We start from the raw sequence: 20,475 nt of genomic DNA on the forward strand, positions 1-20,475 counted from the left end.
CTAAGGGAGGATTCAGGGTCACCTGGTCCAGCCCTAACTATATGCTTTAGCAAAAAGGAAAGTTTGAAGCCTAATCTTGAAAGTAGAGATAGTGTCTGTCTCCTGAATCCAAACTGGAAGCTGGTTCCACAGAAGAGGGGCCTGAAAACTGAAGGCTCTGCCTCCCATTCTACTTTTAATCCCAAAAGTTGATTGTGTTCATCTGGACAAAGTGTTTGCAGTCAGCTGAGACGGAAGAAGTCACCTGGATGATGATGAAATGTTTCTCCCACTGAAAACGTCCAGATGAACACAATTAACCTGGGATTTACTTACCTCGATGACTGAGTGTGCATCAAGACAAGTGTCTTTGATAACTTCTAAATGTTGATGTTTGATTTATTTCAGTGTTGGGTTGTTTTCTGTTCCTGAGTAAATCGGTTCAGCTTCATAAATGAACCGTTTTATTTAACCCTGGAGAACCCATGGGGTCAGAGCCGACCCCATTGGTTTTCTAGGGTTAATATTGACGTTTTACTTGGAGAGCTGTCAGTATATTTCTGTCATATAACTGTCATATGTAAAATGATGTAAAATGTTCTGTTCTTATTTAAACAGCTAACTGAATTTAATCTAACACTAAAAATTCACGAGGAAACATTTTCCCTGGGAACAAAAACAGCATGGTAATACGTGGAGATCCTGAAAAGTGCTCCAACAATGATCACATTATATTTGAAATATTTGTTCAGTTCTCTTCCAAACCCCAGCAGCTGTGTGCTGTAGGTTTGAGTGTTTACTAAAATAGAAATAAAAGCGTTCTAACGTCTCACCTGTTTGTTTTCAGGCATACATGTGTACTATGTTTATTAAGACAGATTAAGCTTTCAGTCATGTAGTGATTGTGTTTAACTGTATGAAGTTTATTAGACATTATGAAACAGACAATACAGAAAAGCCAATTTTGTCAAAGTCACTTAGAAAAACAGATTTAACTACATCATGTATAATTTCCATTCCAAATATTAATCACAGTTCAGAGGGGGCGGCAGCAAAAACTCCGGAGCTGTGATGTCATCAGTACACCGCCGCTCCAATTGTAGAATGATTGTGCTGCATTCTCGGGAAGCCTGGACTCCCATGTGACCTTATGAAGAATGGACTTGCATACTTGAGAATTAAAAAACGGCCCCGGTTAGATACATTTGGAAGATGGTACATCAGGATTCAGTGTCCCTAAACTCCCTTAAAATGCTGTTAAAGCTTGGAGCTCTTCCAGACTGGGACCTCTGCCAGATGCTCCCAGCGGACACTCGTATGTTTGAATGGGCCAGGCCTTCTCCACCATCTGGTCCATCTCACCCCTAGGTAGCAAGTGAAAACCAAGCTTCACTTGCTGAGTGTACAAGGTGTAGAGCTGCAGGTCTTGTGATATGATTACAAATACCTGAACATCAGTTGGGTTCACATCAGGTAGATCGTTCTTCCCAAACACCTTTCAGGGACTCCAAGATGGCTGAGTATTCTGAACTATTGTCTGTGGTACAAAGCAAAACCAACAATGAGGACCCTTAATTGGTCCAGGGAAAAAACTTCCTCATCCTCTGGAGAAACCCAATATCCAAACACAGAGCTGGGGCCATACAAGTATATATAAAAGTATACCCACCCCTGCTCGCTGCCTCTCAACAAGAGAAACTTCAAAGTAGAACAGAGTCCAGCCTTAATCCAAGAAACTGCTTCTAACATGAGCTGTTTGTTGAGGTGAACCCAAATATTTCTAGCCAGTACTGGTGATTCTACATCAGCCGCAGGTTTTCTCAGTACTATAACTTCACTGCAGTGTGTAAACAGAAGAAACAGGGGTGCTATGATGTGTTGCAATAAGTGATATGAGACCAGCTGATCCTGATTCACTCTGTACCTCATTCTGTCATAGATCAAAGATGGAGTCTGAACCAGACCGGCCAGCTTTATCAGCTCCATCCGCAGGTAGGAGCTCAGTGTTTTAGGACTTTAACACAGAAACACACAAAGCTCAAACTGACCAATCGTAGCTCTCATTTCCTTCAAAGAGTGAGGTAGGATGCATGCTTATTATGTCTCTTTTTTCCTGTAGAGGATGAGCTCAGCAGGGTACGGTGCAGATTTGTTTGGAGGGTTTCAAAAGAAATCGTCACACAGCTCCTGGAGGCTCTGGTAACGGACCGTGTCCTGAATGATCTGGAGAAAGCATCAATAGTGGAGGGGAACTCGGTCACAGCAGATAAGGCTCGTGACTTGATTGACACAGTAAAGAAAAAAGGAGGAACTGCCTCCAGGATAATGATCAGACATCTTCAGACCATAGATCCGACTCTCTCCTCTGAGCTGCATTTGTCCTTTGAGCCATCTGCGCAGCCAGGTGAGCTCTGTTTGTTGTTATGGTGGTTTTATTGCTCACTTTACTTCAATTCTGAGAGATTTAACTGTGTGTGTGTTTAACTGTAAATAAAGGTTTTTTTCTGTTAATATATTGAACCCTTTACTTAATATTTTAATTACAAATCCTCTTTTCTCTTCAGAGCTACATTTCTCTGGACATTTCTGTATCTCATTTAAAGTTTGTTGCTTTTTGATTGATCCACGTTTGTTATCTGCAAAGACACTGATATGAAAATTGTGTCTTTGTGGTTGGTGAAAACACATGAACCTCCTCGTGAATGAGCTGAAAAACGTGAAAAACCAGTAGTTACCCAGTAGTTTCCTCGTTTCAGACACTGAAACTGGATTATTTCCATTTGATGGTTAGAGGGTTAATTCCATGTCCCAATCACTAATTTTGGTAATCGGGAGTCAGTCCGCCAGGGTCTCCGCTCCTGGACCCTGCCCAACACACATTGCACCTGACCCCTATGGTGGCTCCTGCAGGTGGTTAGCTCTCAGGAGGATGGGCCCATCTCCCTTTTTTGGGGGGGCCTGTCCCCATGGACTAAGGCCTGGCCACCAGACGCTCGCCCTCAGGCACCCTCTCAGTGACTGGCTCTGGTGGGGGGGGGGGGCGTAACCCTATCCCGAGCAGGGTGAACTGTTCCCTCGATGTTCTTTTCATAGAGGTGTTGTGAATCGCTCTTTCAATGCCTTGGTGTTCCCCCTAGACAAGCTGGAGGAGGGGAGAGGGAGGTCTGGGCTTCTCTGCTTAGACTGCTCCCCCCATGACCCGGCCCCAGATAAATGGAAGATGGTGGATGGATTGTTAGAGAGTTTACTTTGTGTGGTTTGTGACATAACTAATTTGTTAATGGTAAAAAATTCATTGTCAGGAGAGAGACCTGACTCACCCCGAGAGGAAGGATTTACTCCATCAGACCTTGAAGACCTAAACAAACCGTCACAGTGTCATATGTGGGAACATCTGCTGAACGACCCCCTTCCTCAGCTTTTACTAGTCTCTCTTTCTAATTGCTAACATGATAGCTGTATCTGGTATGAGTGAATGACAAGGTCTTAAAAGAATAAGCAATCCTGGTTTGGGGCTGTTCAACTCGAGCTGTTTGTTGGCCAGACTGCCAACCTTGCCTTGGTTCCCGTGTCTCTGCTAATAATAAAGGGAAGGCCTGGGGTCCTCGCTTGTCCTGTGCTGATGTGTAAAGGAAGAATCATCCTGATTTCCTTATTTAACAGCTTCTACCAAGTGTAAAGTGTAATCTCTATGCTGAGAAAATAGTAAATGCATTAAAAGACCCTAAAACTAAAAAACTCAAAATGTTTGACCATATTTCTTTGTTTGATAAGTCACTGCAGCTCTAACCAATGCAGTTATCTGGCTTTGTTGTCTGGACTCCAGCTTTTGAACTGTTGACTGACGTTTTTGTTGGTTCATGAACTTCTAACCTACACTGAGTTTTGTTTGAATGACTCCAGGGATAAGTGTGTCACAGTGATTTGTTTATGAGTTATAATAAATCAGTTTAGCTTGAAGTCATAACTTCATAACCGTAGACTTGGGTTTAAGTCACATTCACATATAGATGCAGTTGAATAACTTTTTCGTCATACTGTGCAGACCACTCTACAGGCAATGATCTTATTGACAGTTTTTGTTTCATCCAGAGACTCTTCAGGCCTGTCACCTCAAACTCAAGTCAAACCTGAAACAGAAGTTCCAGTGTGTGTTTGAGGGGATCCCTAAAGCAGGAAACCCAACCCTTTTGAATGACATCTACACAGAGCTCTACATCACAGAGGGAGAGACTGCAGAGGTCAATGATGAACATGAGGTCAGACAGATTGAAACAGCATCCAGGAAACCAGACAGACAGACAGAAACAACAATCAGACAAGAAGACATCTTTAAACTCCCACCTGGAAGAAAAGCACCAGTAAGAACAGTTCTGACAATGGGAGTGGCTGGCATTGGGAAAACAGTCCTAACACAGAAGTTCACTCTGGACTGGGCTGAAGACAAAGCCAACCAGGACATCCAGTTCATGTTTCCATTCACTTTCAGAGAGCTGAATCTGCTGAAAGAGGAAAAGTTCAGCTTGGTGGGACTTGTTCATCACTTCTTTACTGAAACCAAAGAAGCAGGAATCTACAGCTTTGAAGACTTCCAGGTTGTGTTTATCTTAGATGGTCTGGATGAGTGTCGACCTCCTCTCAACTTCAACAAAACTACAATCCTGACTGACCCTAGAAAGTCCACCTCAGTGGATGTGCTGCTGATAAACCTCATCAGAGGGAAACTGCTTCCCTCTGCTCGCCTCTGGATAACCACACGACCTGCAGCAGCCAATCAGATCCCTCCTGACTGTGTTGGCATGGTGACAGAGGTCAGGGGGTTCACTGACCCACAGAAGGAGGAGTACTTCAGGAAGAGATTCAGAGATGAGGAGCAGGCCAGCAGCATCATCTCCCACATCAAGACATCACGAAGCCTCCACATCATGTGCCACATCCCAGTCTTCTGCTGGATCACTGCTACAGTTCTGGAGTTTGTCATGAAGAACAAAGAGAGCGAAGATCTGCCTAAGACTCTCACAGAGCTCTACATACGCCTTGTGCTATTTCACCTAAAAACAAAGAACATCAAGTGTGATAAAGCCACAGATCCACACTGGAGTCCAGAGAGCAGGAAGATGATCGAGTCTCTGGGAAAACTGGCTTTTGATCAGCTGCAGAAAGGAAACCTGATCTTCTATGAATCAGACCTGACAGAGTGTGGCATCGATATCAGAGCAGCCTCAGTGTATTCAGGAGTGTTCACACAGATCTTTAAAGCTGATGAGTATGACATGTTTTCAGAAACGGTCTACTGCTTTGTCCATCTGAGCATTCAGGAGTTTCTGGCTGCAGTCTACATGTTCCACTGTTTCACCAACAGAAAGACAGAGGTGCTGGAAGAGTTCCTGGGAAAAGACTGGGAACATAAAACAGAGGTGCTGGAGAACTTTGTGGGGAAAGACTGTAAGGATTATCTATTTGATTCTTTATCTGATGTTGATGATGATGATGATGATGATGATGATGAAGTTTCATCCGAGTGTCTGTTTCTCAAGAGAGTCATGGAGAAATCCCTCCAGAGTAAAAATGGCCACCTGGACCTGTTTGTTCGCTTCCTTCATGGCCTCTGTCTGGAGTCCAACCAGAGACTCTTAGGAGGTCTGCTGGGTCAGACAGAGAGCAGTCCAGAAACCATCCAGAGAGTCATTAAGAGCCTGAAGAAGATGAACAGTGATAAAATCTCTCCTGACAGAAGCATCAACATCTTCCACTGTCTGATGGAGATGAACGACCTCTCAGTACATAAGGAGATCCAAGAGTTCCTCAAATCAGAGAACAGATCAAAGAGACTCTCTGAGATCCAGTGCTCAGCTCTGGCCTTCATGCTGCAGATGTCAGAGGAGGTTCTGGATGAGTTGGACCTAAAGAAGTACAACACATCGGTGGAAGGACAACGCAGATTAATTCCAGCTGTGAGGAACTGCAGAAAGGCTCGGTAAGTGCAGATCTCTGTCTCTATGCACATGTGTGTTCCTGCGTTGTGTCTGACAACGAAAGGTAAAAAGAAAAAAAAAAGAAAAAAGAAAGACTTCCAAGTAAATCCAAGGCCTCCAAGGACTTCCAAAGCTTGGAGGTCCTAAAAGTCAGTGTACCAATAACAGTTTGGGGTTTAGAACACATTTTGTGTAATTATAACAATATGTCATTTATGACCCGGTTACACGCAGTACAAGTCAAGCTGTTAACAAGCTTTAGAGTGTAAAGGCCAACCCCAGGTCCTGAATTGTGTCATAGAAAAACAGTTTCTAAATCAGTCCTCCTCTTATTTTATTACAAAGCCTGGTTGAATTGGTTTGTGTTCACAAGTTTTTCAGAAGGTAGAAGACAATGTTGAAGTTCACACAATCATCTGTCCTTATCTCTAAATATTGAATTCTTTTAATAGTGAATTATGGTCAGGTCTGACTGTCGAGTCCTTCATTTCATTTGTGACACTAAATGTTCCACAGACGTTCCACAGACAGAGGTTGGTTTGGATGAGGTGTGGAGATGACCAAACGCAGGACTAAAAGAAAAAACTGAGGAAAATGAGGTTTTTTTTAATTGTCACAAACAGACCAAAATGAGCCAAAGTCCAACTGTAAACAGGGACAGAGCACAAAACAAGACACGTGAGAAAAGTGATTATCAAAGTAAAACAGGAAAAGAAATAAACAGGGAGATGTGAAGCTCAACAGAAACATGATAAGAGTGAGAGGGGAACACTGAAGGTATCACAGAGAAGACAGAGGGGGGCAAAGACGAGAACATCAGGACCACAAGAAAGAACATCAATAAAATTAAAGAAAGAACCAAAAGTTCACAAACTGTTCACTGAGCTGAACTCAGTCAAATATCCTGAGTCACAGTTAAAATGTTTTTCTGATGGAGATGGCCTCAGGAGTCTGTGGAGTCAGACGTGGGGTTAGAGCAAACCGACAGACTGAGGATTCCTGTTTCATGTCAGTCAGATAGGCTGAAGCACTGATGTCCAGAGCACAATGTCCAACAGGAAGTGTCCAGCTGGGTTATTTTGTTGTAATGTTTGTGTCATCACAGGTTAAGGTGGTGTGGACTGTCAGAGTCTCACTTTCAATGTGTGACCTCAGCTCTGAAATCCAACACCTCCAGTCTGATTCAGCTGGACCTGAGTGGAAACATCCTGGATGGCTCAGGACTGAAACTTTTGTGTGCTGGACTGAAGAGTCCAAACTGTAAACTGGAGGCTCTGAGGACAGCCTGCAGCTGTTAGTTACTATTAGACTACAAGGTAGGTTTTTTTTGGTTTTTTTTACATTTAAAATCAGTTTCAACCTTGTGTTCAGTAATATATTTGGTTACTATCTGTGGAGTTAGTTAGTGATGCGATTGGAAGGCACTCAGGATGTTTCTCTATCTGGAGCTTGTCGAATCCAACACTTTCAGCCTGGCCATCACAATTCACCACCGTGTTGTTTGTTTGTTTGGTGGTGTCCATCTCAGAGCAGTTTTTGTGCTTGTGTTCTAGTCTGTGCACATGTATGTGTGTGTATGTGTAGGCATCGATTTGTTGTAGTATGACTGGTGACTTTAAGTATTTCTGCATGGATGACTGGAATGAACGAGCCAAAGTCCAGACCGTGACCTATTTGGAATGGTGAGACCGCCATGGTTCTAGGTCTTTGACCTTTTGGGTTTTGGAATCTTCTCCGCTCCTAGTTTGTTTATATCTTAATTTTGACTGTTATTTAATATCTCTAGCTTCTAGTTCTGTAGTTAGACGTAGCTAGACTGTTATTTTCATTTAGTTCCTTATGTTTTTTTTCCTCAGTCATTTGGTATACTGTCAAGTTTCCGTCTCCATCCATCCGCTTTATCTGGGGCCGGGTCGCGGGGGCAGCAGCCTAAGCAGAGAACCCCAGACCTCCCTCACCCCAGCCACCTCCTCCACCCCATCCGGGGTAACACCAAGGCGTTCCCAGGCCAGCCGAGAGATATAATCTCTCCAGCATGTCCTGAGTCTGCCCCGGGGCCTCCTCCCAGTGGGACATGCCCGGAACACCAAACCCAGGAGGGCCCAGGAGGCATCCTTGTCAGATGTCCAATCCACCTCAGCTGGCTCCTTTCGATGTGGAGGAGCAGCGGCTCTACTCTGAACCCCTCCCGGATGGCTGAACTTCTCACCCTATCTCTAAGGGAGAGGCCAGCCACCCTTCGGAGGAAGCTCATTTCCGCCGCTTGTATCCGCGATCTCGTTCTTTCGGTCACTACCCACAGCTCGTGGCCATAGGGTGAGGTTAGGGACGTAGATCGACCGGTAAATTGAGAGCTTCGCTTTTACACTCAGCTCCCTCTTCACCACGACGGACCGGTGCAGCGTCCGCATCACTGCAGCCGCCGCACCAATCCGTCTGTCGTTCTCCGGCTCCCTTCTCCCATCACTCGCGAACAAGACCCCGAGATACTTGAATATCTCCACTTGGGGCAGGAACTCATCTCCGACCTGAAGTGGGCACTCCACCCTTTTCCAGCTGAGAACCATGGCCTCAGATTTGGAGGTGCTGATCCTCATTCCCTCCAAGTCCACAAAACACATGTAGACTGGTTGGGCAAACTCCCATGCGCCCTCAAGTATCCTTGAGAGGATAAAGAGCTGGTCCAGTGTTCCGCGACCAGGACGAAAACCGGATTGTTCCTCCTGTAACCGAGGTTTGACTAGCGGACGAACTCTCCTTTCCAGCATCCTGGCATAGACTTTCCCAGGGAGGCTGAGGAGTGTGATCCCCCTGTAGTTGGAACACACCCTCCGGTCCCCCTTCTTAAAGATGGGGACCACCACCCCGGTCTGCCAGTCCAGGGGTACTGCCCCTGATCTCCACGCAACATTGTAGAGGCGTGTCAATCAGGAAAGCCCTACAACGTCCAAAGCCTTCAGGAACTCGGGGTGGACCTCATCCACACCAGGGGCTCTGCCACCAAGGAGTTGTTTGACTGCCTCAGTGACCTCGCCCCCGGAAATTGGCGGGTCATTCCCCTCATCCCCAGACTCTGCTTCCTCCTCGGAAGACGTGTCCGTGGGATTAAGGAGGTCCTTGAAGTATTCCTTCCACCGCCTGACAATTTTCTCAGTCGAAGTCAGCAGCACTCCACCAGCACTATACACAATGCAGGTAGAGCACCGCTTTCCCCTCCTGAGACGCCTGACGGTTTGCCAGAATCTCTTCGAGGCAGTCCAAAAGTCTTTTTCCATGGCCTCTCCCAACTCCTCCCACACCCGAGTTTTTGCTTCAGCCACTGCCCAAGCCGCATTCCACTTGGCCTGTCGATACCTGTTGGCTGCCTCCGGAGTCCCACAGGCTAACCAAGCCCGATAGGACTCCTTCTTCAGCCTGGTGGCTCCCCTCACCTCTGGTGTCCACCATTTGGTTCGATGATTACCACCACGGCAGGCACCAACCACCTTGGGGCCGCAGCTCAATGCAGCTGCTTCGGCAATGGAGACGCTGAACATGGTCCACTCGGACTCAATGTCCCCAGTCTCCTTCGGAATGCCATAGAAGCTCTGCTGGAGGTGTGTGTTGAAAATCTCGCGGACTGGGGCCTCTGCCACACCCTCACTACGCATTTAGGTGCACCGGGTCTGTCCAGCGTCCTCCCCCGCCACCTGATCCAACTCACCACCAGGTGGTGATCAGTTGACAGCTCAGCCCCTCTCTTTACCCAAATGTCCAGAACATATGGTCGCAGGTCTGGTGATACGATTACAAAATCGATCATCGACCTGCGGCCTAGAGCGTCCTGGTGCCACGTGCACTTATGGACACTCTTATGTTCGAACAAGGTGTTAGTTATGGCCAAACTGTGATTTGGACAGAAGTCCAATAACAAAACACCACTCGGGTTCAGATCAGGGAGGCCGTTCCTCCCAATCACGCCCCTCCAGGTCTCGCTGTTGTTACCCACGTGAGCATTGAAGTCTCCCAGCAGGACAACAGAGTCTCCAGATGGAGCACCTTCCAGCACCCCACCCAGGGACTCTAAGAAGGCTGGGTACTCTGAACTGCCACTCGGCGCATAAGCGCAGATGACAGTCAGGACCCGTTCCCCGACCCTAAGGTGCAGGGAACAAACCCTCTCATCCACCGGGAAAAACCCCATCGTACCGGCAGCAAGCCAAGGCGATATTAGAATACCCACCCCAGCACGCTGCCTCTCACCACGGAAAACTCCAGACTGAGTTGCCCCTCTCCAATAGACTGGTTCCAGAGTCCAAGCCATGCGTAGAGGTGAGCCCGACTATATCTAGCCGGTACCTCTCAACCTCACGCACTAACTCAGGCTCTTTCCCCACCAGACAGGTCACATTACATGTCCCAATTGCCAGTCTTGGCAGCCGGGGATCAGTCCGCCAGGGCCTCCGCTCCTGGCCGCCGCCCGCCACACAATGCACCCGACCCCTATGCGCCTCCTGCGGGTGGTGGACCTGTGGGAGGATGGGCCCATGGACTAAGGCCCAGCCACCAGATGCTTGCCCTTGGGCACCCTCCCCAGGCCTGGCTCCAGTGCAGGGCCCCGCTAACCCTATCCCGGGCAGGGTAAACTGTTCCCTTGATGTTTTCTTCATAAGGGTCTTCTGAATCGCTCTGTCTGGTCCCTCACCCAGGACCTATTTGCCATGGGAGACCCTACCAGGGGGCAAAAGCCCCCAGACAACATAGCCCCTGGGATCCCTGGGACACACAAACCCCTCCACCACCATAAGGTAGCGATTCACGGAGTTTCCGTCTCTGTGTTCATTATTTCCCTTTCACGTTACTTCCTCTCTTACTTTGCTTGGCCTCTGTCACCTATGCCTTCCTGTTAGTATCACAGTTTTCACCGACAGTCTACCGGTCAGTAGCACTGATGCTAGTTGTTATCCTGCGACTCCACTGGTATGGTATGGAAGTTTGATTTGGCAAAGAGTCTGGAGTCACATTTTCATGTCTTAAAAATACATTCATTTGGATTTTTGCATACCACATGTTACGTGAACTGTAGATACAAATATCAGAAAAATGTTGAGGTATCTTGAAGACTGCTTGAACCTCCATCCTGTTGGCCTCAGCTGTTTGGAATGATCAAAACTTCCGCCTTCTGAATCTTCTTCATCTCTGGAGACGTTATGAGACACTGAATGATTTTAATCACAAAAGTTAATCTTTTAATTTTATTCAGATTGGAGTTCTGTGGTTTGTCCGAGATCAGCTCTTTGGGCTCAGCTCTGAAATCCAACCCCTCCCATCTGAAACATCTGGACCTGACCGGAAATGAGCTACAGGACTCAGGAGTGAAGCAGCTGTGCAGTTTTCTGGAGAGTCCACATTGTACACTGGAGTATCTGAGGTCAGACACCATGTGTTAGTTGTGATAAGATGTGAAAGTTGAGGTGTCAGTAAATGCATACACATCCTGGTAATATAGACCAGATCAACATGATCTGTGCAGTGTCTAAGTTGTATGTCTGTGAACATTCTCAGTCATCCAGGTCATTGTAGTCTAAGGAGCTTGGAATGAAAAGCGTCTGGACTTCGTCTAGGTTAGCTGTGTCACGGGCGTTTTCTCAACATGTAGACCAGAAGCTAGAAAAAAGTGAGGTAGACTTTATAAAACAGCTCTCAGTCGCTCGTTTAAGCTCACAGCCAACAGAAAATGGTCATTAAAAAAATTATGTTAATTCAAAGATTCAGCCTTGTGCTTGGCAAGTCATTAGACAGTCAGATCTGCTCCTTTCTCACCACAACCATTTTTCAAAAAACAAGATGGTGACAATGAAAATGCTCAGGTAAACATGAAGGTTAATCATAGCTCTGCTTTCCGGTTGTTTGGTCATGATTAAGAGCATCAGTAGGTGTAAAACTGTCTGAGCTATAAATCACCATGTTCCACACGTGAAGTCCCGCACCCACTCCTTTTTCAAAGACAAAAACACGACCTACACCAAATCTTTCTTCTTAAAAAAATGCACAAACAAAATAATTTCAATAAAAAACTGCTGCAGTTAATCTCTTGGTATTCCACAAGTCCAGTATGACCTCCTTCTTTTTAGCTGAGACTCTGATGTTTCTGGCAAAATACATTTATATTTTAAAAGATTTTGATAGGTAGAGTGACTTGGGGGTGTTGATTCATTTAAACTAACATAACCAACTGTAACCAGGTTTCTGTAAGCAGAGTAAATCAGGATGTTGACCAAATATTAAGTCATTGGCTAACAGGAACTTAGAAGAGAAAACATGCTGTTTAATAGTCTTAGTTCTTTCTTTAGTGCTGTTGGTGATACTGTATTGGTTTTTCTTTTTGATTTCATTCTGTTTAAGTCATTTCTTGCTGGTTTTTCGTTAGTTTTTTGTCTGTTTGGGAGCTGACACAGTCTCTAAGGGGATGGGGTTTTGGGGTGTAACAGGGGGAGAGAAGCTGCAGAGAGGCGTGCCTCCTGGTCCCAACTCTGGATAGTCATATTTTGGGTGGTTTAATAATTTCTAGAATAATTTCTGGCCAGATTTCTAGAAATGAGTGCTGCTCCATCCAAAGTGTGATGGATGCCGTCTCTCCGAACAATACCAGATTTCCTCCAGAAAGTTTCCCAATTATCTATGAAGCCCACATCGTTTTATGGTCACCACTCAGACAGCCAGCAATTTAAGGAGAACATGCGGCTAAATATGTCAACTCCTGGTCTGATTGGGGAGGGGACCAGAGAAAACTACAGAGTCCAAAATTGTTTTGGCAAAGTTACACACCGATTCGATATTGATTTTAGTGACCTCCAATTGATGTAACAAGTTATCATAACTATAATTACAGTCTTACTATATCTACACTTAGCGTTAGCCAGCAGTAGTCATCTCTGGACCCTGGAATCAGCTGTGGTTGCTGGTGTATCTACCTTCATATTTCTAACAGCAGAATGCAGAATGTTCTTACTGGCTTCTGTTCACCCCATGGCTGGCTTTTTCCCCTGAACAATGTAAAAAAAATTTTTGTCTGATCAGCAGTGCAAAATATATAACATATTGACTTAACAGTCATGTGTAAAAAGAAAGTATAGAGATTATTAGGATATCAAATACCAAACTACTAGTTTTCTTAACACAAACAAAAAAATGTTTTATTTGTTTGTTCAAGTTTCTTTAGGAATTTTGGCCTGAGCTGTTTGGAGTTTCCATTTCCTTTTTTCTTTTTCAGTTTAGAAGACTGTACATTGTCAGAAATCAGCTGTCTGGTCTCAGCACTGAAGTCCAACCCCTCCCATTTAAAACATCTGGACCTGAGCCGCAACAAGCTGCACGATTCAGGAGTGAATGCGGTGTGTGGTTTTCTGGAGAATCCACAATGTGGACTTAAAACTTTGGGGTCAGTCACCATGTTCTAGTTGTGAGAATCTGGATCTAATTCTGTTTTCTCCTTCTCTGGTTCAGTCAACTAGCTGATGCAGAGTAATGCTGTGTTACATATTTAAAAGCTACATAGAGAAAAAATCTTCTATTGGGTAATTCACTTTGAGACTTGATTTACATGTCCAGTTTCTCCTTATATTTGTCTTCAGTTCAAATTCAAAGCAGAAATAAAACTGCTGTGATTTCCATTGATTAAGCTTTTGAATCAATGGCTGTCCGAATTATTTGGACAGCCTTCGTCGCGTCCCTGTGACGTCATTGTTTCCAAATATGGAATCGAAGCATCCTTCCCTTGAATTCGGACACGGCTAACCCTCAAATTCGTGGAAAAGTAGGACGCATTTGTCGCCACATTTTGAGTACTCTTTGAATTTGGGCAGCAGTCGTCGCGTCGCTGTGATGTCATTGCCTGAAAATACGTACTTCGAGGCATCCTTCCCCTGAATTCGGACACAGCTAGGGAATGACTGAAAACACACGGACTGAGTACACACAGGAGGGTGGAATTTTCTTTATCTCTGATGAAGTTGTGAAATTATTTTATGCACAAAATTGAAAAGAAAACTCCATCTTTTATTCTTTATTCAGATTTGATTACTGTGGTTTGTCAGACATCAGCTCTTTGGTCTCAGCACTGAAGTCCAAACCCAGTCACCTGAGAGAGCTGGACCTCAGTAACAACAACCTGCAGGATTCAGGAGTGAAGCAGCTGTGTGGTTTTCTGGAGAGTCCAGGATGTAAACTTGAAACTCTGAGGTCAGTCACCATGTTTTAGTTGTGCCGAGATGAATATGATGTGAAAGTTGTACTGACACTAAGCTACAGACATAAGGCTGATATTATACTGATCCACACTGAGGATCTTCATGGTAAAGTCTGTTTTCTTCCTCTCTGGTTTAGTCCAATGACTGTAGCAGAACAATGTTCACATTTCAGACCTTCAACAAAGAAGAAAAATCTATACAGTTGATTTTCACCTTCAGTTTCTCCTCATGATTTGATTTGATTTGATTTGATTTGATTTGATTTGATTTGATTTGATTTTCTTTTCTTTGTATCCATTAACATCTGAGTCACTGTAATATTTTTATATATAAAATTATGAATTTAAGGGTCACCACATTTTTTCACTTTGTGTGTGAACAGGAGTCATGAGGTCTTATTTACTGTAGACCCCATCACTCCTGTTCATAATTTGATAGTTTAAAAAATAGACAGCCAACCCTGTCAGAGGCATTGTGGGGTCACATTAATTATTATTATTATACTATTGTGTTTTTGCAAAAATTAAAATGCCCCTCATTTCTTCATGTTCTTATCTGCGAGACATTGCATGAGTTATAAATTTAGTCCTCACATGGAAGTTTGAGCCCACTTTGTTTCTCACTCTCTGCTGAAAACATAAAGACAGATGGTCTTCTCTGTAAGTGTTTCCTACTGCACAGTAATTTGGTTTTGTGTTGTAGGGATGACTCCTCTGTTAAATGGTAGCATACCAGTAGTTTAGCTTGTTTTTAATAGCATGAATATAATCCATTGTTTCAACATTGTTTGGTTTTAATTTACATTTTTAGGGTTTTTTAAAAGCATCCATTTATATTTTTAAAATGGAACAGGAATTGGGAATTGGGGGAAAAAAGTATTTTCTATAACTTTATTGAAGTTTCCTGAAGACTGTATGAAGCTGTTGTTTGAAGTTTGTTAAATAAACTTACATCTTTCATTCTTTATACAGATTGTTGAGCTGTGGTTTGTCAAAGATCAGCTGTAATTATCTGGCTGCAGCTCTGAAGTCCAACCCTTCCCATCTGAGAGAGCTGGACCTGTGCTACAATGACCTGCAGAATCCAGATCTGTCTGAGCTGGTTGATCTTCAGGAGAGTCTAGACTACAGACTGGAAACTCTGGAGTACGTAAACTGTTGGAGTGAGTGGGTGGTGCTGTCAGCAGTATTGTTCTAAACACAGTCAGTATGAAACAAAGATCCAGTGTTTCTTGTAAAGTTGGAGGCTTCTCACTGAAGCCTTATAAAAAGTAATCATTCATCAAACTGTAAGAGCATCAAATCTAATCTCATACTGTTTGTTCTCTCATTTCATGCCTTAACAGCTGATCAGTTTTAACGTTGTCACAGTATGACTTAAGACTGTGACAACAAGTGACAAGACTGCAAATCACTGGCTCTTATTACAGAGAACCATCCTTACATTTAGTAACCATGTGGTCGTCATACAGACCACCCACATAGCAGACACAACTGGCCCGGATTTGGTGTCAAGCTGGCACTTCTGACTGACTGATGTCATGGCAGGGTGTATGTCAACCAGATGTGGGCCAGGTCTGGCAATGATGGCAGTATTTATGTTCCTATTTTCCTATTTTAGTTAGAAAACCCAAATGCCATGTTGCAATACTATACTGCTATGGTAGCCAACATTTCAAATGCAGTCTTGACAGGTTTGTGAGTGTACACTTTATCCAAAACCTAGTAAGGGTTTACGCATGTTTACCACTGGGTGGCTGTGGCTAGTAAGTAATCCGGGAGAGTAGAAAAGCGCTATATAAGAATCAGTCCATTCACTTTCTGAACAGAGTTTTGTCATGTCAGCACAGGACCACCAGTGTATCTGCAACTGGCCTTGTGCTGGCCTATATCTGGGCCACCTTTGGCAAACCAGATCTGGGCCACCAAAGGGACGTCATTCTTTGCGGTATGTGAGCCATGTGTAAGCACATTGCGTGGGCCAGATCTGGGCCATACCAATTTTGCTATGTGGGCAGAAGCTCTGCTGAAGTCTACGAATCATGTTTATGTCTGTGTCCTTCTGTCAGTAATGTTCAGTGACAGCCTCCATGTTGATCAAACAATTCAATTTTCTATTCAATTTTATTTATATAGCGCCAAATCACAACAACAGTCGTCTCAAGGCGCTTTATATTGTACAGTAGATCCTACAATAATAGATACAGAGAAAAACCCAACAATCATATGACCCCCTATGAGCAAGCACTTTGGCCACAGTGGGAAGGAAAAACTCCCTTTTAACATGAAGAAACCTCCGGCAGAACCAGGCCCAGGGAGGGGCGGGGCCATCTAAGTAAGGTTTATTTATAAAGCACTTTTTGTAGACAGGCATTCACAAAGCGCTGAGGTTAAAATAAAGAAAACATTAAGTAATAAAATAGATAATATAAACAATGTAAATTCAAAATAATTCAAAAGTGTTGATTAACAGAAGGCCTGTTTAAATAATAAAGTTTTTAACTGCTTTTTAAAGGATTCCACAGAGTCAACCACACGAAATTGTGGTGGTAGACTGTTCCAAAGCCTTGGTGCCACAGACTGAAAGGCTCTGTCCCCTTTCGTCTTCAGTCGTGTACGGGGAACAACCAACAAACTCTGAGCCTGTGAGCAAAGACAACGAGCAGCAGTGTATTTTATAAGAAGCTTGGATAAATAATCTGGGGCCTGGCCATTTAGTGCTCTGTATGTTAAAACAAGAATTTTAAAACGAATTCTAAAATCTATTGGGACCCAATGTAAAGAATATAAAATGTGAGCATGCTTGCTAGAACGAGTTATTAATAAATCATTATAGACCCTTAAGAGAGTGGTCTCAGTGGAGTGCTGCTTTTGAAAGCCAGACTGAAAAGGGTCAGCAATCTGTAATCTGCATAGTAAGGACCTGAACTGACTTTCTACAATTTTTTCCAGTAATTTGCTTAAAAATGGCAATTTTGAAATAGGCCGGTAATTACTAGTAGAGGTAGGATCTAGATTCTGTTTTTTCAATAGAGGAGTTACCTCAGCATGTTTAAAATAAGATGGAACACAGCCTTGCCTCAGTGAACTGTTGATGATGGATAGCAATGTGGGACCAATGCTGGTGAGAGTCCCAGACAGGACAGAGGGAGGTAATATATCTAAAGAGCATGATGAGGATTTAATTTTACCTATCACTGTAATTAAGTCATTAAGTGTGATTGGAGAAAAGGAATTAAATGACCCAAAACACCAAGGGGCATCTTCATAAGGGGAGGCACTTGAGGAGATTTTGGATCTCAGGTCCGTCACCTTATTTACAAAGTGATGGAGAAAAGTATTACAATCTTCATCAGAAAGTAACACAGCATGCCGAGTTGGAGGAGAAACAATACTGTTGATGGTATCATCAACATTTTTTTCTTTCTTTGGCTCTCAGAGGAAGCGGATGCACTTTTTCTCCTCTCCCTTATCTTGCCTGCTAGTTCTTATGTCCTTGTCTAGTCTCGTGTCTTTTTTGTATTACTTTCCCTGGAACACCCTCTCACAGTCTGTGTCTAAAACCTAAAAGAGAATTATGGATTTGATCAACTGGTCTCTGAATGCTGTTGACACCCTTTAACAAGAAGTCTGGGCTCAGGAGAACCCGAGTGCCCTGGAGGGACTTTCCCTGTCGGCTACACGATGGACGGGTGGCAGAAATGGAGGGTCGTGTGCCTGGCGAGATTGTCGATCGAGGACGCTGAAGATATGGACCTATTCGGAACCATGATAACAGGGTTCTTGCTGATCGGAGCTGGCTTGGCCCTGGCTTATCGGAGAATTAAGACAGCAGAAACCGGCTGTTCAAACCCCCACAAGGCTGCCCGCTGGGATTGGAACGACAGGTGCGACTTCTCAGGAAGGGCTCACTGAAGGCACAATGGTTAAGAGCTTGGAGGCGCTTACGACTGCAGTGAATGCTCAGAATAACACCTTTGAGCATATATATGTTGGATTACATCAGGAAAGAATCAACTCAGAACAACATCTCTGGGCGGAAGCTGGATTACATCTCGGATCAGTTGGCTGCGGTTGTGAGGTCTCAGAATCTGCTATGTGAGCAAAAGAGTGACAAGACCACAGAATCGACGGCTAATAACATCACGGAGAAACTCGCAGCTATTAACGGGAGATTGAGAGACCAGTGTCGGAGTGTTAAAAACAGCTTGAAATTCTCATGAGTTGTTTGCAAAAGAAAAATTACCATCATAATCCGGCTACCCCTTCGGCACCAGCTGTGGGCTCAAGGCTGGAGCTGAACAAAAACTCCCTGATAACGACTGTGTTGAGTCTGTTCTTCCCTACAAAGCCACCTGGGTTGGCTGGAAGACTGTTTACTTAGCCTGGCAGGGTGAAGGACACTGTCTCAGCTGAACTATGGACACACACACACATACATATACTGATACTGATAAGCACTCACCGACGCATCACCCTTCCTACCCCGGATCCAACGCCACCTCCAACGCTTACCTCCCCTCTGATGTGGACATCGGGTCAGTTGGAGGCGCAGTCGAAAGATTGCAGCGGTCCCAGATCAGATGTACACACTGGAACTCTTTCCCATGTTGCTGTCTGTGTTTATTGTGCTATGGTGTGTTGATATCTGTGCATTCCTGTATTATCCTTTTGTGTTTCACATTTTGATGTTTTTTTTCCTCGCTACCTAGCCTGACCTGTCTCCCCAATGTGATGTTTGTGTATTGTATGTACGGTCGGCAAGGTCTGTCATCTCGGTTGTGGGCAAAAGACCTAAAACTGACAAATAAAGGCTGTCTCATCTCATCTCATCTCATCAAACAGAATTCTTGAGTTATTCTTATGACGATTTATAAGATTATTGAAATAAGAGGATCTAGCCTATTTCATGGATTCGTTATATAAGTGAAGAAGATCTATGAAGTGCTCACGATAGACAACCAGGCCGGTGGACTTCCAGAGATGCTCTACTTTTCGTCAGGAGCGTCGAAGACCACGAGACTGATTATTTAACCAGGGTGTGCGGGAACTAATAGAGCAATGCCTAGTTTTAAAAGGAGCAACCTGATTGAGAATGGCAAGACAGTGTTCATTAAAAGAGTTAGTATGGTGCTCAGCATTGTCAAAAGAAGTCTTAGGATCAAAAAGGGAAGAAAATTTAGCTATAACAGAGCCATCAATAAAGCGCCTGCACCTAATAAAACTTTGGGGAAGAGACACATTAAAAGAGACTGACTTATGGTTGCTAAAAGCAACGTCATTTAAATTCAAGTGGTCGAGGGAAATGCCATAAGTGAAGACCAAGTCCAGAGTGTGCCCAGCAGTGTGAGGAGGGCCTGATACATGCTGAACAAAATTAAAAGAGTCCATGATGCTCAGGAACCCCTTAGTGGTACTATTTGATGAGTCCTCTGCATGAATGTTGAAGTCTCTAACAATGATAACCTTTCCCAGTTTATTAGTGGAAGTTAAAAAAATTCTTGCAAGTCTGCCAGAAAAGATGCAGCAGACCCAGGTGGACAAATTAAGATACTGTCCATGGACTGATCACTTGCAATTTTTATCATGATCATCTCAAAAGAATTCTAACAGCTTAAAGAGCTTTTTAACAGCTTTTTAAAAATTACAGCTGTTCCACCTCCTTGTGGAGGAGGACAGGTGAAGGGACAGGTGAATAGGCCATGCTGCTAGCGAGTTGGCTACGAGCTAAACTAAGCAAGCGAAACAGTAGAGACACAGTGAGTGAGTACTTCGGCGTATCTGAAGCGAACACCAAATGACAGCGCCACCAAGAGCTTGATGGGACTGACTGACAGCTGATGAAGAGTCTCTGGAAACACTCATTTATCTCCTCTGCTCTTCTTTCTTCTCTTGCAGGTGGGGGTATCCATAGACTGGCTGACTGAGAGAAGATGAGCTGTGTCCTGGTGATCCAGAGGTTGAAACGGCAGCAGCTTGTGTTTAGAGCCTTGTTATAGTGATGTGTCCTAGCATGGACCCTGTCTCTCACCACAGCTCCAGCCCCAAACAATGAACTAGTGAAGCAGAAGAAAAGTTCAGAATAAAAATGTAAATAAACATTATTCTTAAATTTAACATGAATCAAGTTGTGATCTTTTAAATCTGAGGTCACGAGTGTACCTGTGGAAACAGGGAACCCCTGTGGAAAGCCATAACATCGTCTCTGATGGGGTCCACATGCTTTGGCTCTCGGAGGAGGCGGACACACTTTTTCTCCTCTCCCTTATGTTCCCTGCTTATGTTCTTGTCTAG

At 44.2% G+C, this 20,475-nt stretch overlaps 1 protein-coding gene across 1 annotated transcript; it reads left to right on the forward strand.

Annotated features, from left to right (window-relative positions):
- Window positions 1–490: 490 nt before the first annotated feature.
- LOC146511980 (NACHT, LRR and PYD domains-containing protein 3-like) lies at window positions 491–19,015 on the forward strand. Its single transcript, XM_085173623.1, has 8 exons — window positions 491–1,971; window positions 2,099–2,383; window positions 4,072–5,956; window positions 7,060–7,247; window positions 11,166–11,364; window positions 13,207–13,374; window positions 14,007–14,174; window positions 15,154–19,015. The coding sequence occupies exons 1-8, from the start codon at window positions 1,872–1,874 to the stop codon at window positions 15,377–15,379; spliced, it is 3,219 nt and encodes a 1,072-aa protein (XP_085029749.1). The 5' UTR covers window positions 491–1,871; the 3' UTR covers window positions 15,380–19,015.
- Window positions 19,016–20,475: the final 1,460 nt, after the last annotated feature.

Source organism: Neolamprologus multifasciatus, chromosome 9 (assembly GCF_963576455.1).
Source record: "Neolamprologus multifasciatus chromosome 9, fNeoMul1.2, whole genome shotgun sequence".
NCBI classification, from domain to species: Eukaryota; Metazoa; Chordata; class Actinopteri; order Cichliformes; family Cichlidae; genus Neolamprologus; species Neolamprologus multifasciatus.